This window comes from Mastigoproctus giganteus, chromosome 13, assembly GCF_048544385.1.
Source record: "Mastigoproctus giganteus isolate SK-2022 chromosome 13, ASM4854438v1, whole genome shotgun sequence".
Classification (NCBI taxonomy): Eukaryota; Metazoa; Arthropoda; class Arachnida; order Uropygi; family Thelyphonidae; genus Mastigoproctus; species Mastigoproctus giganteus.
The window spans coordinates 106,735,506-106,752,957 of record NC_143587.1 but is presented as its reverse complement, the minus strand read 5'-3'; the positions used below and the strand labels follow the sequence as shown (position 1 = coordinate 106,752,957).

The window sequence follows — 17,452 nt, the reverse complement described above, 5'->3', positions numbered from 1 at the left end:
GATTACACACGTTCAAACTTACTGCCCTTCTTAAAGACGGCCTTGATTGACAGTTGCAATTTGTTCGTGACATTACCGATGGAGGTCATATTTGTAAGCCTAATAGCTTTTGACTTAACATAATCAGACGCTTGTTAGGGCTGTTTAACAATTTAAAAGAAACCACCCAAAACCGCAGACCTCCATTGTACACCTGCGACTTTCACAGCAATGCTTTTATTAGAGAAAAACGTGTTTTTTGATGTATAGTCTTCGACTAACCTTTTTTGTTGGTTCTATTGGCTTTATACTTTCATACATTCCTTAAGTTGTGTTCATTTAATTTTTACGTTTTGCTTATCTGATTTCGTAGATAACCTTGATGAATTTAAAAATTATTTATACTTTTAGGCTTAGAATCCTTTCTAACAGACTTTTTTTTTTTCTTTTATAGTGGTTCAAGGGACTGTTAGCGCCCTCTACAACAATGACGAACTCCAACGGACAGAGATCACTATTCGAGCGAGCAAGATAATTCGAGACAGCATCCCACCCGTGTTTGGGGATGTCCGCCACGATTACGATGACATCTATACTAAGTACGGCCAGTTACATCGACCACTGAAATGTGGCACCAAATCTGGAAGTGGAGAGTTTTTATTTCTTGGCAGATGGACCCTTGGCAGTGCGGTAGTCAGGTGTGCGCCACGGCTAGTTGACTGGAAGAAGGTGCGAAGGAAAGCTTTAGAAGAAGGCATTAACGAGTGCCAATTGGACTGATGTCGCAGTATTGTGGACCTTCAAAGTTCCTTTGATCTGAAAAGTATCGTTGACTATAATGCTGTAATTCGACTGGGTGGCATCCGATACAAGTGTGTGTAAATGAAGACGCTGAAAACTGGAGTCAGTTCCTGTAGTTCCTATATTTAGACAAGACAAAAGTTCGAACAGATGTAAAGTGCTTTTCTTATTATTTTTTTTCCCTGTGGTGCTTCCGAAATGCCCCCCCCCCGTCCTGAATTTTGATTTAATTTCAGTAACGTGTACACAAATCTACAGACGCGAAGTAGCTACTTGTATAAATGATTTTTGTTTTGTTTTTTTATATATATAAAAGTACAGAAAATTTTAACCAGACTTTGTATAGAAAGACCTGTATATACAATCCATGTAAATAAATTTATTTTGATAATTTTATTATTTTAAGTCTAAATGTCTTCTTTGTACTGTAAGACACGGAGTGGGCCTGGGCCAGGGAGATATCGAAAAAAAAGACACCCAATTATATTAAGGCCTTTGACAGGACCGTAATATAATTGAGTAAAAGGACGTTATGTTTTAAAACGTAAATATAAAATGACGTTAAAAAGTCGTTTATTTTTGTACAGTTGTAATTGTGTAATCTCACCATCGAGCCAGAAAATGCGGTTTAATTCAGCTACCGCTAAGTTTTCACATTAAGACAGAAACTGAAATGCATTTCAGTAAACCACATTTTTGGCCCGATGATGCAATCGTTTTGACCCCGACCATGATAAGATATAATAGCAAACTATAAACTACAGCTGGAGGCAGAGAAAGGGGCAAGAGGGGGGAAAAAAGTTAGAAAATTACATTAAAAAAATTATTAAAATTGCTTTGCTCCAGAGCCACTAATAAATGACAGGTTGCTGTTTGAAAAGGGATTCGTGTGATGAGCACAAAAGAATTTCAAAACGAAAACTGATCATTGCAAAAAGAAAAAAAAATGTGCAACAACTAAATAAGATGTTGCTTTGGTAAGATGATGAATACATATGCATATTACTATTTATTCTTAACAGTATGTACTGAAAACGGCCTGCTGAATGTTCAAAATCCAAAAGTAACTGGAAACCTGCATATTTTAAAAGAATCCTTTTATGGATACCATATATAATAACGTGTGACTCACCCTTGGCTTTAATTACACACTGTATCCTCAACGGAAGAGTTCGAACCTACTTTTGGTTAACAAGAAGGCGGTATTTTGGTTCACTTCTCCTTCAACACGACGGCCATAAACTAACATATCACCCGAAGCCGATGTTACAGTTCATCCTAGAGGTGTTCAATGCGGTTAAGGCTCTGGACAAGCTGGCAACACTTTTGCGTGTCCATTTCTTAAAACTAAGTCATTACACGTTGCACACTATGACATGGTGCATTGTAATGCTGAAGCAGAAAAGGGCCATCCCATATTGCTACCATAATGTAGGAGTAGCAGAATTACAAGGTACCACAGAGCCATCATTACTCAAAACACCCCAGGTAACCACAGTACCTTCTCCAAACCTCAAGATATGCACTACGGTAAATTAAGTTTTCCGCTTTTTATAGTGCGAGGTATAGACCATTATGGATGGTGACGGGGGGGGGTCATAAGTCAGAGAACACTGAGAGCAAATTCATATTGAGAAAGTATGGTCGCAGAATAGATGTTCTGAAAGAAATTTGCTTTCATCTAGAGAGTAATTGATTTTTGGAATAAGCTTCCACTTGGTGGGATGGAAATAGAAGTTTATAAGGAAGTACAGTATTAGAAATGTATTAAAGGGAATTGATATTATTTTTTTTTCTGATACTGTATAAGCTCGCTTCCTTCAATTGTTTTCCACTACGAATACTGATATCTTTGCCAGGTGGATGGCAGATATGGTTCATTTCTCCACCTCCTGTGGAGGGGAAGGGGTTTCCGGACACCGTTAATAATATCGTGTAAGTTGCAATAAGTAGTAAATTTTCAGTTTCAGATTTTTGATCATCACTTCAAAATTGCATAGGTTACCTATTTCCATTATAAAAAAAAAAAAATCGTTAATGTCTACCAGCGTTATTCATTACAATAAACCAAGAATTAATTACAAAAAATGGTAGAGTGAGCTTCATTATGTCAGAACACAAGTGACGAGTTTCATTTAAATAGATTACTGCTCGTGTAATACCGGAATGGAAGCGGGGGTGGGGGTTGATTTCTGAAAGAATCCATGATGCCAGCTTCTAGCGGCTTCGCATTTGGAGATTTTATAGATTTCTTTGTTGGGATTTTTATTGCCTTTTTTTTTTTTTTTTCACAACGTTCCCGAGTTAGTCGGTCTCGGTGAGGGACAAAACCAAGAAATCCTTGGTTTTGTCCCTCCGAATCTTGTCATTTATCCCCCCCCCCCCGCCAGAAAACAGGAAGCTGACTGAAGAGTACACGCTATCACAGACACAATATGTACAATGAGTGGACAGAAACCATGGGATGCCTACCTTTTAACAGGTAGGTCCATCTTTCGCCCAGATAAGGGCAGTCACACGGCAAGGCATTGAATCCACTAGTTCACGAAAGCGTTCCACAGGTATTCCCATTCATGTTTGTTGCACCGCTATCCATAATTCCGTCGCATTCCTGGGTGGACGATCCAAAGCTTGAATGGACCTTTCCACAGCATCCCAAAGATGCTCCACAGGGTTCATGTTCAGTGAACGAGGAGGCCATTCCATGGTGGTAAAATATGCGGAATGATCTCCACAGCTCTGTGGGAAGGCACATTGTCCTGCTGGAAGAGTCCATTGCCCTGTGGGTGCATGATGACCATGAAAAGTTGCAGATGGTCTGCAAGGATGGACACGTAACCTAGTCTGTTCAGGGATGCGTCTAGACGTACCAGAGGTCCCAACGTGTGCCAGTTGGGCATGCAACAGACCATTACCGACCTGCCCGAACAGTTTTTTGTTAACATGACGGGTGCATAGCTTCATGCGGTTTCCGCCAGATACGCAACCTCCCGCCCCAGGAAATAACTGGAACAGGACTCATCGGACCAGGAGACCCGTCTCCAATCATCCAAGGTTCAGTGCCGATGTTCTTTCTCCCAGTTGAGGTGCAGAGTCCTGTGTCGTGGTGTTAGCAATGGGACTCTGGTGAGTCGGCGGCTTCCATAACCTACTGCGGAAAATGATCGCCTGATGGTCTTGGTGGAGACGTTTTTGGCACCTCTCTTGTTAAAGTCGGTAGTGATTGGTGCCACTGTCGCTCTCCGGTTGGCGGAAACAATACGAGATAGACGTCGACGGCCACGTTCATCTACCACCTTTCTCCACCCACAGCGTTGTCGATGAGATGTTATTCCGGAAATGGCGTATTTCCGATACAATCTTGATATTGTCGAACGGGGACAGTGCAATTTTTGTACTACCTCCGTGATAAAGTGATCCATCCGTTGGCTATCATTCCTCTTTCAAAATCGGTTAACTCACGACGTTTGTTCATACTGACATCAAATTACCGTCTGCAAGAATGCAGTGCAGCAATGTACCTATATACCTGCCAAGCGGTAGGTTCGTCCACTAGCGAGAGGGGTGACGCGTCGCGTTGCTCAGGAACAGGTATCCCATGAATTCTGTCCTTTCAGTGTATATCGACACTACATAATCTTAGCTGCTTTGGCGCTTAACATACACATGTAGAAATTTACTGAGGAATCCTGGAGGGATTTATTTATTCCAGCTTGAAGCTCTCATTTGATCTACAAGCTCCTCTCCATAAAGGGGAATATCAAATATTTTGTAGTACCAGTCTTTGCTAGTTAAAAGCTTTAAGCTTAATAGTCAGCCGAAGACGTCCACCTAATTATCACTCTGGTGGATTGTATGAGTTGCTCGAGTTTCTATTAGCTCTTTCGTGTAGGACTCGAAGTTTCTTAGCCTCTTTGGTCTGGAGATTTTAGCCCCTTTCCACCAACTTCTTTAATTGTCCTGATGATACTGTTGCCTTTCTCGAAAGTTTTTAACAATATCGCCTCACACTTTTCTCTAACACACAACAGGAGTTGAGTACCGTATATATGTGATACCATTTCTTACAATGTTAATATTTTATTATAATATGCTGTTATACAGTACAAGACGGTGCATTTCTATGTTCGAGGCAACTACTCGAAGTGTCCCCGAGTAGTGTATATGATACAATCATTTTCCAAATAATTGTATCATATGCACATATCCGTTAAATTTTTTGACCCTTGCGTCGAGGTATCCTGGAGGGATTTATAATTTTCCATTGCATTCAAAACGCAACATGAAGCACGTCTGCTCTAGTACAAATCTTGAATGTTACTTTTCACTCCTGGTCATAATGGTTGCAAGAGGGAACTTGTACTTAGTAGCATGGTACAGTACTTCACCATGCGGATGAGCCCGACGTAGAAGACCCCAAAATTCCAAATGTTTTTATCCTTTGGTTTTCTATTTTGTACACAAAGCTCTTATTGAACGAGTCCACAAATAGCGTAAATTAACTCAAGCTATGTTAAATTTTTTGTCAGTCTTATAGAGACTGACAATTGTTTTTTTTTTTAATCGATGCACGGAATCAAAGTAACGGTAAACTAAAAAACTAGATCGTAAAGTAATCCGAGGCACCGAATGACGTTTCAGGGAATGATGATTACACGAATATATTTCAAAAATTCTTTTAGCACTTCACACACTTTAGAGAGATTTCTGAAGTACTGTGCAGACTTTTCTGAGAGAATGAAGAGAATTGTGAATGAAGCTCTTCGGCCAAATGCAAATTTTGATGCTCTATCCTGCTATCGGGAATGGCCACAGTTCAATTATATACTGATGTTTTTTTTTTTGTTTTTTTTTCACTTAGATTCACCAGACTTGTTTAGATCTCTTATATTTTGAATAAACGTAATTTGAACTCTCCGAACTTTCTACGCATTTGAGAAAGCGTAAGAGAACGTCTCAGCGTATCTGCGTATTACAGTCTTCTTGGGAGAAGACAAAAGGAAGAAAGAAAAATCTTTTTTTTTTTTTTTTTTAAATCAATCTTTTAAAAATGAAAAATTCGCCATGACTCATTTTATCACCACTGATAAAATTACTTCTTGATCATCGACACAGTGAAGAATCAATTGGTAAAATGCGTACAACGCGTACTAATTCATTTCTCGCAAGTTTCAAGTGCTTTTTCTCTTCTCTGAGAAGAAATGAAAACTGTTTTCAATGCGGACCTATAGCGTTGAGAAGCGCTTTTATTTTCTTTAGGCAAACTGCTTCCACATCCTCCCCCGGGCTTCTGCAGCACGTCGACAAGCACTTTATAATCAGGTGGCCTCACTTCCAACACGAGCATAAGGCATCACCTACCTAGTGATATGTGCCGAAATAATGACCTCCCGGGGTAACTGCCAGACAAAGAAGCTTCGCACGACAACCTGCCAGACTGCGAACGGCGATTTCATAAATCGGGTCCATCAATAGACGTCGATATTACACCCGGAAGGTTAGCGGCCATCTCAGTTTAAGCGGTTTATTAGGGAACAATTACTTCGGACAGCTAAACTGATGAATCGCGGAAGAGAGGCAAAAAAGGGGGAAGTATAATTTAAGGGTAGTGCACTTTTGTTCACGAAAAACATAGCGAGTTTTAGTTCCCCTACCTCTCCCCATGAATCCAATCACTAGTCTCCAAATGTGTACATTCCAAGAGAAAATCAAAACACCTCAGGCATTCGACGCAGTTTTTTTATCTTTTTTTTTTTTTTTTTTTACTAACTTTGAAAAGTAGCAAAAGTAAATTAAATGCAAAAAGCTATTAATTTAAATCACGGAAGAGATTTCTGACAGTGACGACGTTGGCAAATGACAGTAAAATTGCCACACCCAAAGACCTCATTTTCATCCTAAGAGCTTCCACAGTGAATATATGCTTGATTTCTCGTTTTAAACTTCCAGTAATTACCAGTGTTTCTTAATTAGATATTCTGTTTCAGATTTCTGTGCAGATGGCTCATATGATACTAGATTTGGTCTTCTTTTTTTTTTCCTTAGAGACCGAGGATGCTTCCATAGCGAAACATATAAAAAAACATGTTCAAAACGATAATATAATTCATAAAAATTGTTCTTTCTTGGAATACACCCACTCACAGTAACCAATATCATAAATAATGGAACGTACTGATGTTTAATGGTTATGAAAATTATCTAACAGTTCTACAGCTGTGCAATTTCCAACGGTTCATGTCAGCGGCGTTCAAGAAGCTGGATAATCCTGAAGGTGTCAAATCGTACGCTCTTTCTCTTCCTTCTCAAGATTTTCTTGGCCACTTTACAACAAGCGTTTTCAAGCAGTAACCTCCGTCATACACAGTCAACGTTCTGTTACGAATTTCTTGTCCTTCAACGGTTTAAAAACTGAATCAGATCAGTGCACACTGGAATTGTATGAAAAAGCATATCAACGTGTTGATAGATATTCTTTGTGTATGTGGAGAGGGGAAAAGAAAGACTTGTATTCACTCAGAAGTGGTTGTGATAGAAGGTAGAAACAAATACTGTACCATCTATTACATTTTTTCACCATAGCCACCAGACAAAGCGACACATTTTCCCCACCTTTCAATACATTTCTGCAGGCCAGTTTTATAGAAGTACTATAACTGTCCTTCAAACCACCACTTGACATCAGAAATCATCAGCAGCAGTGTTTTCCACGAAGAAAGGACTTCGGGACAAGAAAGAGGAAGAAATCTGAGAGTTGGGGGAATAAGAAGGATGCGGCAATATTTCAGTTTTTCCTGGCACATCGACAACGTTGCATGTGCACATTATGCCCTTTCCTTCTTCTTGTAAGGGGTGAGAAGTCTGGGAACCCAGCTAGCAGACACTTTCTCATTGGCAACTGTTGATGGACGATGTTCTCCACAGACCCTCCACTAGTTTGGAACTCTGCAGCTAGTCCTTTGACGCTAATACGGCAATCTTCCAGAATTAAATGCCTCAATTTTTGCAACAGTCTTTTCTGTTACAGCAGTTGCTGGGCATCCTGGGATTTCTTCATCTGAGTTAAACATTTAAATTGTTTATACCAATGTGCAATAATTCTGTAACCTGGGCAGTCTTCTCCATAAACAGCAACCATTTCTTCGTGGATTGTTTCGGATGTTTTCCCTTGCGGAAAGAGGAACGGAATCACTGATCTGCATTCCACTTTATCCATTGTGACATTTCACTACATTCGAGCGCTGAAACAAAAGAAAAAAAAAAAAAAAGAATTGTCAGATCGAAACTGAAATTTGTGTAGTTGCTATAGAAAATTTAAGGTATCAAAACAAACAAAAATACCATCTTTTTATCAGGGTGAATACAAACCTTTTTTGATCCTCCCCTCGCCCGTATTGTTACTGTTGATTGGTAAACTCTGGACCCCCCCTCGCCCGTTATTGTTGATTGGTATACTCTGTACACACACACACCAATCAAATTCGCTGATGAAAATTAAAATCACTCAACATACTAACTTCATATTTCCATATTGCTTCAAACGTCTATTACAAAAGAAAAAATTGCCCATTCCTTTCCTTTTTTTTTTTTTTTTTTAATCAAAATCCTTACAGGGCACTGCCATTTTGACCAAAGATTTCGTTTACTCCTGGAAGAAGTTTCTTCATCCTACTCCTTAAAATAAACATTGACTTTTCACTATTTTCGAATGAAATAACTACTTTAGCCTTTGAAAGAAAACACCTTTTGTGTTAAAATACATACATGTGTACTGTATAACGGTAAGCTTCATTTCATAAAGAAATATTACAGCATTCGCGGTATAATACGATTAAATGTCCTTCACAGCTACAGCCAAGTTTGTTACTCAAGTAATTCACAAAACGAACGATGAGATCATATTTCAATCCAGCTTTCCTCATTCAACAATAGTTAAAGGTGACAAGGTTAGAGATCAGGGATAAACTGCGCTGATTACGTCATGAACAGTAAGCAAACCAGGTTCCTGTTTCGGTATGTATAACTGACTTATAATGTTCATCAAGGAAGGGCTTTGTTAGACCTCTACCAGTGAACAATAAAATCTTATAAAATAGCTTTAATACTAATAGCCATAGGTCAAGTTCCGTTGGGATTCAAGCAGTTGTGGGGGGATGGAAGACTCAGTGAAATAGTACAATGATTTTTGCGAATACATATAGTCCTACAAGAAAGTTTATGAAACGGTTAGAATTAATTAAAAAGCAAAAGCTTAAATATCGACATATCGAACAATATATACCGTATTTTCCGGACCATAAGACGTACTTTTTTTTTCCTGAAAAATTTACCTAAAATATCCCTGCGTCCCTATGCTCCGAAGGTATGCTTAGTGTATGCAGCGATGTCTTAATCTTTAACTGCTGCTCTAGATACCATGGTAGAAACGTCAAAGTGGCCATCTAAAGAAGCTAGCTCTTTTATCAGGAACAAAAGGACAGTTGCTATAATTCCAGAAGGAATTATAACAACAAGAATTATAGCAGATCACAATTATATATATATATATATATAACTTCCTCCATAGCAGCTTAGATGGCACAATACATCACCATCTGCTATGCATTTGGATAGATCTGGATTCGATTCCCGTTGACGACTGTAAGGAATTCTAAAGTTATTTTCAATCGAGGCTGCAACAAACATTTTTGATGATTTTTGATGATGTCCAGGGGGTTTCGACGTTTCCTCTCAGCTAATGGGTTCCCCCATTAGCTTCGGGTTAGATGTAGTCTTTGAATGTATCGATTGTGACGTCATAGTGAATATTTTTAGCGTTTATTATGTGGAAATACATTGTGGGTGTTAATTTGGATGGTTTATTTTGGAGTGTTTATGTTGTGTGGGGGAGGGCCGCCGCCGCCGCCCGCCTCGCGTCTGCGTTGCATACGCCATTAATCAAAAAGTCCGCAACCAGAAGCAATTAGATGTCGGAAATACCAAGATATTTTTCAATGATGTCTGAATTGGATCTGTTCGCCCAACCCGCAACTAATCTGTGTGTCGAGCATTCTTCCTATGTGACGTTCCTACAATTGCTACCGTGGACACGACAGGGCCAATTGAATATTTCATTCCAGGAACGTTGGAAGAATATCTAGATATAGGAAAAAGTTATTTAATCCTCAAAGTACAGCTTACACAGGTCGACGGTAAAGATGTGCCAGGGAATGTGGGCGTTGTTAATAATTTCTTCCACTCTCTGTTTAGCCACATCGATCTTTTTGTGCAATATAAGCTTGTCAACCCAGCTTCAGATACGTACGCTTATAGAGCCTATTTAGAAATGCTTTTGAACTTTGACAGTGGTGCTAAAAACTCTGAATTGAGTACAGAGCTGTTTGTTAAAGACAATGTTTGCGATGTAGGAGCAATGCTTTCCCAAGCATATAGCGGCATGTATTAACGAATAAAGTTTTTTTCAAAATCGAAAACTGTCGAACTTTTGGGCGTTTCAGACTAGATTTGTGCCAACAAGCCAGATATATCGTTAACAACCTGTCACTTCACCTGAGAATGGTTCGTAGTTCCCTGGACGTTTTGCCTGTTATCTCTAGATGCCACTGCAAAGATGCACATATGAGAAGCGTGTCTTTTTGTCCGTAAGGTTAGGTTGAACCCACAGATTCAACTTGCTCACATGACTGATTTAGAAAAGAACCCACTTGTTTATCCAATTAACAGAGTGAACGTTACTTATTTTTCTGTTCCCAAAGGGATGAGTGACTTAACCCGAGACAACGTATATCTGGGCCAGGTTCCAGCCCATCTAATCATAGGTATCCAGTGAAAGTTTCAACGGATCATTTAAAAGAAACCCTTTTAATTTTTTGCATTACAATTTGTGTTACTTGCTTTTGACCGCAGACGGAGTTCAGTTTCCATCAATACCTCTTACGCCCAATTACAAGAACGGGCATTACACGAGATCCTACCTGTTACTTTTTACAGCTCTAAACAAGTGGAACGTAGATTCTGGAAACAACGTGTCATATTTGGAATACTCAGAAGGCAACGTTCTTTATGCTTTCAACTTAACACAAGATCAGAATGCAGTCAGCGAAAATGGTGGAAGTGTACGCATTGAAATGAAATTTGCATTCTCTCTTCCTAAGAACATAACAGTGATTCTGTATGCAGAGTTTGAAAACGTGCTCTCTATAACTAAAGACAAGTTTGTCCTCATTGACATCAGGGAAACTTCCAATTGGTGTTTGTGCCCGTGACGAGTTACCATCAAGAATAACTCGAAAGCCAGCTTTATTAGTCGTCAATACGGATTTTTCTCATCAACCGGGAACACACTGGGTGTCTGTTATCTTAGGAAAAAACGAAACCCATTATTTTGATAGTTTCGCAAGACCCCAACCAGTGGATATTGCTGCCTTTCTAAACAAACAAGAGAAGAAACGGACTTATAAAAAGGCGCAAATTAACACCCACAATCTGTGGCCTGTGGCCTTCTCTGTATATTTTTCTCAACTCATAGATGTAGGGGCATTCTATGCCAAAGATTGTAAACCAATATTATTGTGAAGATTTGTGGGCGAATGATGTAATCGCCACTTTAGATGTATTTCAGCATTTACTTACTAAATAAAATGTTTTGAAAAAAAGTATATTTATTGAAAATTCATACTTACACACCAATCCAGCTAAATTTTCTCCTTAGACAATGAGGCAAAACGAGTGTGCGTGCTTCTGTGTAGATCCTCTTCTTCTCTGCTCCTTCAGTTCTATTTCCGGCGATGAGTGTTGCTGCATCTGTTCCTCAGAGGGAATGCTGGGTAACGATACACAGCGATGCATTCCAGTGTTCGTCTTTAGACCTAAATAAGACTGAAGAGTTTGAGGTACATTTTTACTTTTGAATTGGCCGGAATGTCTTGTCTTTTTAAGATGGTTGACATCTGTTCATCTAAGGACACTAGTTGCTGTTGTTCACGTGGCGCTGTAACAAGTAGGAATTTATGGAATGATTTTCTCATCTTAACAAGCTTGTAATGAGTGGTACGATGAAACTACCCAAAAGTGAACACCAAGTTCCGCCTTGCTGTTGAATTAACCTCTGTCGGGTTTTAAACAAACATATTTTATTTGCAAGTTTCCTCAGAATCTTTTTCTTGTGTTCAAATTTACATTTTTCTTGGAGTTACAGGAATATTTCCACGAATCAGGATCTTACAAATTTTACAAAGTGAACTTATCTGTGTTGGTGTTAAAGCCTTCAAAAGAGCGGGTTTGTTTGGCATTTGCTTTCGAGAAATATTTGATGAAATTAGCGTGAAGTTTTAGTCTACTAGCCATGAAGGTACTTATGCCATTGTCTCACCTTTGTTAAGCAGTATGTGTGATAGCAATTATTATTTCTCATCTGTGTCCAAAAACAAATATGAATGAGCTTCCCGAGTCACCTCTTTATAAATATCCACAAGAACATGTGACTGACCCGGGAACAACTGTGAACCTTGGCAAAACAAGTTTTGAGTAAGTAAAATTACACTTAGATTTCTATGATGAGACCCTTTAATGAAAATTTCTGCCACTAGGGTGCTATATTTTGCCTGATTGATGAGATCGTCGAGAACAAACAGATTATTCACTCTAGGGTCAAATTTGGGAAGGTTTAACCCTTCCACGAACTATATTTGTGGATATTTCAGAAACTTTTCTTGACATTCAGAAAAGCAATAGACAATTCTTTGTGGAGGAGGAGAAATTAAGAGTTGACTATTCTTAAGTAATGACAACACAAAGGTTGTTTTTCCTTATTGATTGGTCCAGATACTAGACAGGTAAAAGGGTGTTTTAACATTTTATGCATGCGCAAGTGTAGAACCCCCTCTTATTTATATAAGTGCGGGCTGTGCTTGCAACGATAAATACAGAAGGTGACATGGCGTCTCCGTAGCCACGTGGGAAGGAGCAGCAGTGCGTAACACACGCTTCTTGATTAGACTGGTGTGAAAGGCTATGGCTGAATAATGAGAAATGTATAGAAAGATGATAATAACAATAATAATAATAATAAACCCACCTGATGTATGTGGATGACATCAAGCTCTACGCAGGAACTGAGCAGCACCTCCAGCAACTACTCCAGATAACCGAAGAATTCAGCAATGATATTAGGATGGAATTTAGTCTAGACAAATGCAAGACCCACGGATTGCACCAGGGAAAATTAGTCAACCGAAACTACCAGCTGCAGACTGGTAAAGAGATCGAAGCCAGGGCGGAGGGAGAGGACTATAAATACTTGGGGATGATGCAGGCTCAGCAGTTATCGCACAAGGAAATTAAGGCCTGCCTGACCAAAAAATGCCATCAGAGACTCAGAAGCCTGCTGAAAGCAAAGCTGGATGGAGGGAACGCAGTTAAAGCCATAAACACCTATGCAGTGTCAGTGCTAACATACTCCTTCGGGGTCATAGATTGGACTAACACCGAGCTAGAAGATATCATGAGAAAGACAAGGATAATGATGACCAAGAGCCACCAACACCACCCGAAATCTGCCATGGAGAGACTGACAATTGCCCGGGAAGAAGGAGGAAGGGGCCTGATAGACCTCATTGAGCAACAGAAGACAGTGATAATTAACCTGAAGGATTACTTCCAGAAACACACAGCAGCACTCCACCAGGCCATAAGGAAGATAGAGAAGCACTATATCCCACCCAACCTAAGTGAGAAGTTCCCCTCATCCAGGAGGTACAAACGAAGCTAGAAAGATGGGCAGAGAAGCCACTCCATAGCAGACACTACAATGATCTCCATCAAGATCACATAGATTAAATTTCTTCCAATGCATGGCTCATGAGCAGAATGTCTTCCCCGAGACTGAAGGATTCATGCTCGTCATCCAAGACCAGGTAATCAACACTACAAACTATAGAAAATACATCACCACGGAGCCCGGAGTGTCCAATAACACATATCGACGATGCTATCTGGCCTCAGAAAAACACATCACCGCGGGGTGCAAGGTGATCACCCAGACTGAGTACACTCATAGACATGACCAGGTAGCCAGGATAATACATCAGAAGCTAGCAAGGAAATACCAGCTGATCGAAGAAAGTGTACCATACTACAAGTACGAACCCCAGGCAGTACTAGAGACCTCAACTCACAAACTGTACTGGGACCGTGCATTAATAACGAATAAGACAATCCCACACAACAGACCGGACATAACCCTTGTGGACAACAAAGAAAAGGCTACTTATCTGATTGATATAGCAGAATCCAACACTGGCAACCTGCAGGAAACCCACAGGGAAAAAATCAGGAAGTACATGAACAGGAGACAGGAGATCAAAGAAATGTGGCATATGCAACAAGTAACGACCAACCATCCCAATCATCATGTCAACCACAGGTATGGTGCCAAAGACCATTCATAACAGCCTAGCAGCAATAGGTTTCCCAGCAAACATCTACAAGGAACTCCAGAAAGTCGCAATCCTGAACACCTGTAGGATAGTCCGAGAGTTTTTCGACCAACAGTAACACCAGACATAACAACAACCACCCTGTGTACTTGGTAGCAATACCCGTCACGAGATGGAACCCCCAATCAGGGACAAATAATAATAATAACCACCCTGTGTACTCGGCAGCAATACCAGTCATGGGATGTAACCCCCACATCAGGGAGAAATAATATAAAACAAACCTTCACATTGTTCCCATTCCCACAAAATAACATCCATTTCCGCTCTGAACATACCCAGAGTCGCTGCTTCTGCAACATTCGGAAGGCAACTTTTGGTAACTTGCTGCCTTTGGGTGAACTTCATGAGATCCAGCTTTCTGTCATTCCCTGAGATTTTATATTTCTGGCCCCTGGTTCTTGTTTCACTTACAAGGGAGCACAGCCGTTCCTCATTCATTTCACTCAACCCTCTTAGAGCCTCACACTCCTCAACCAGATCTCTTCCTTACATATTTAGTAGTCAAACTTTGCAGTCCACACCAGTAGTAATGGAGGTCAGTTTGAACGAAATTTGCGGGAAGGGTCCCCAGGAGGACGCAGGTCCCAACAATAGGAACCGATTTTGCGGGGACGGAGGCCGGTCCGATTTAGCAGGAAATGGTATTTGGGAATAAAAAGTTTTGTTTTTCTCTCGATAGATGGTGTTTGTTGTAAATTCAGAATTATAATTTTTAATTTTACCTTAGGATGGTAGGCGCGAACTGGTGTTGATGATGTGCAGGGGGCTTCGACGTTTCCTCTCATCTAATGGGTTACCCCATTAGCTTCGGTTTAGATGTAGTCTTTGAATGTATCGATTGTGACGTCATAGTGAATTTTTGTGAATATTTTTAGCGTTTATTATGTGGCAATGTATTGTGAGTGTTAATTGTGATGGTTTTATTTTGTAGTGTTTATGTTGTGTGGGAGGAGGGCCACCCGCCGCCGAGTAGCAGACGTGCACCTTGTGTGCGGGATAAAAAGTCATGCAGGATGAATTTTTTTTTTTTTTTCCTGAAAGAAAAAAAATTCCTTGTAATTCCATCTGATGTTGAGACCTGAAAATAAAATTCCAAAGATCCATCTCTTTTTGTAAAGATGAAAATTGAAACCCTGTGATTTCTTGAAGTCTTGACAGTTTTATCTGCAATGTTGATTTGTAAAATCTATTCCAAAGTAAAATTAAACATTTGTTAAAAGGTTATTACCTGTTCTTGAAAAGCTGAAAAATTAAAACTGCGTGGTTGTTTGAAGTCTTGTCAGTTTAATTGGCAATGATTGTTATTTTCTTAAACCTCTGTATATACTTGATGTGGGAAATTTATTCCAAGGTAAGATATAAAATTAATCACTTAAAAGGCTGTTACCTGTTCTTGAATAGTTGAAAATTAAACCTATTTGTTTCTTGAAGTGTTATCAAGTTTATCTGCAATGTTGGTTTGTAAAATTTACTCCAAGGTAAAATTAAACAGTGTATGTGTGTGTGTGTGTGTGTGCCTAAAAACATTTTAATGTCAGATTTCACTGTATCTCAAAACGATTTCTGATTGGTTGAAAATATAACCTGATATTTATTTCCCTTCTTCTGATTGAAATATATATTTTTGCCATTGTCTGTAGCTAACTTTTTGAAAATCTAAACTCATTGCTCTTGTTATTCACACTGGGGAAAACAGACACGAGTGTTGGGTTTATTTTGAATTACAATGATATTTTTTCTTTAATTTATTTTGAAAAAGGTTAATTTCGAAACCACATAAACCTATTTCACATTCCAAGACACTGTACGGGGTTAGTGTGGAGTGGATATTAGGCGGCGAATATCAAAGCGATAATTTCTGTCTTATAACCACATAGCATTAACACCGACATACATGTAAAAACGATAAAATATCTCTTCTTTTGGAATTAAATGGTTATATATTTTTCTTTGAAATTAAATAGATATTTTTCCACCGGAAAAAACTATACAGAATTTATTTTTTCATATCTGTAGTTGTTTTTAAAAAATCTAAAAATCCACATCGCCGTCTGTATTTTCAAAGTCTGAATGAGAACCAGGGTGTTCTCATGGGAAAAAAAGTACAGCGCGTGCGTTTATTTCCATATATATATTATCATCTGTTTGCATTTACACATAAACTTCAACATGGTACAGGAAAAAATGAATCGGTGATTCAATCAATCTTCAAACTCGAGTTTTAAGTGAATAATAGGTTTTAATTTTGAGATGCAAAGGACAGAAAGTAATCACATTTACATCTTAACGCCATACAATTCGCCCGAAAATATAGAGATTTCTGGAACTAGTTCCCCGGAGCTGTGACTTGGAACCGATTTTTGTCGGAACTACTATCACGCTGTAACTATCGCTCTGGAATTTATGAAAAATCTCTAATTTTAATATAGATATCGTAACGCATTTATGTATTCATAGCTGAGGAAGAGACACACACAGTGTCGAAAGCTTCTGTAAGTATTTTATATTATTTTATTTTATTAAAAGAAGTGAGCGCAGCGAGCAGGGAGCGAATACCCTTAGTTATTATTATTATTATATTATATTTCATTTTATTTTTTGGCTGACGCAGAAAATGCCCGCATCCTTGTATCCTTTGGTAATTAAAAAAAATTGTACTAATTAAAAAAATATGTCAGCAAGGAGAAAGGGAGGAATTTCCCCAGGAGGAAATGCCTTGAGATTTGTACATAAAATTTAGCTAGGAAGATAGATCGCTAGGATTTTCTGTGGTCATTTCGTACCCTATCAGTTTGGATAGACAGCGTTTTGCTCCTTTTAGTATAATATTAGTAACTGGCGGGAATATCGAGGCTATCATGAGCTATGGCAAAACTATAAATGTCACCGTTGAAAAATGGGATGTACAAGAATCTGGAGAGAAGGTCTGCAGAGTCCTTTAAAACAGTGGGCTATAGCAGATAACAGGGTGATCAATTATTTGACTATTGCCTGTCTCGGTTCAATCTCTACTGCCAACAATATTGTGGTAGGAAAGTTGTCTTCGCCGTCGTCAATGACCAGCGAAAGATCTTAATTGTCCGTATTTGGAAATTTTATAATTTTCTGTTATAATTTTGTCCCTATAAGTTTCATTATAATATTCATTTTCACTCCGTGGTGAGTTAGTCAGT

General features: G+C 39.1%; 1 protein-coding gene across 1 annotated transcript in view; it reads left to right on the top strand.

The window, feature by feature from the left end:
- Positions 1-1,123, top strand: part of LOC150076333 (meteorin-like protein) — a 42,974-nt gene extending 41,851 nt beyond the window's left edge. Inside the window, exon 4 of the mRNA XM_090387085.1 lies at positions 434-1,123. Within this exon, the coding sequence (XP_090243211.1) occupies positions 434-759 (326 nt within the window). The 3' untranslated portion in view covers positions 760-1,123. The remainder of the gene's footprint in view (positions 1-433) is intronic.
- The last annotated feature ends 16,329 nt before the right edge of the window (positions 1,124-17,452 follow it).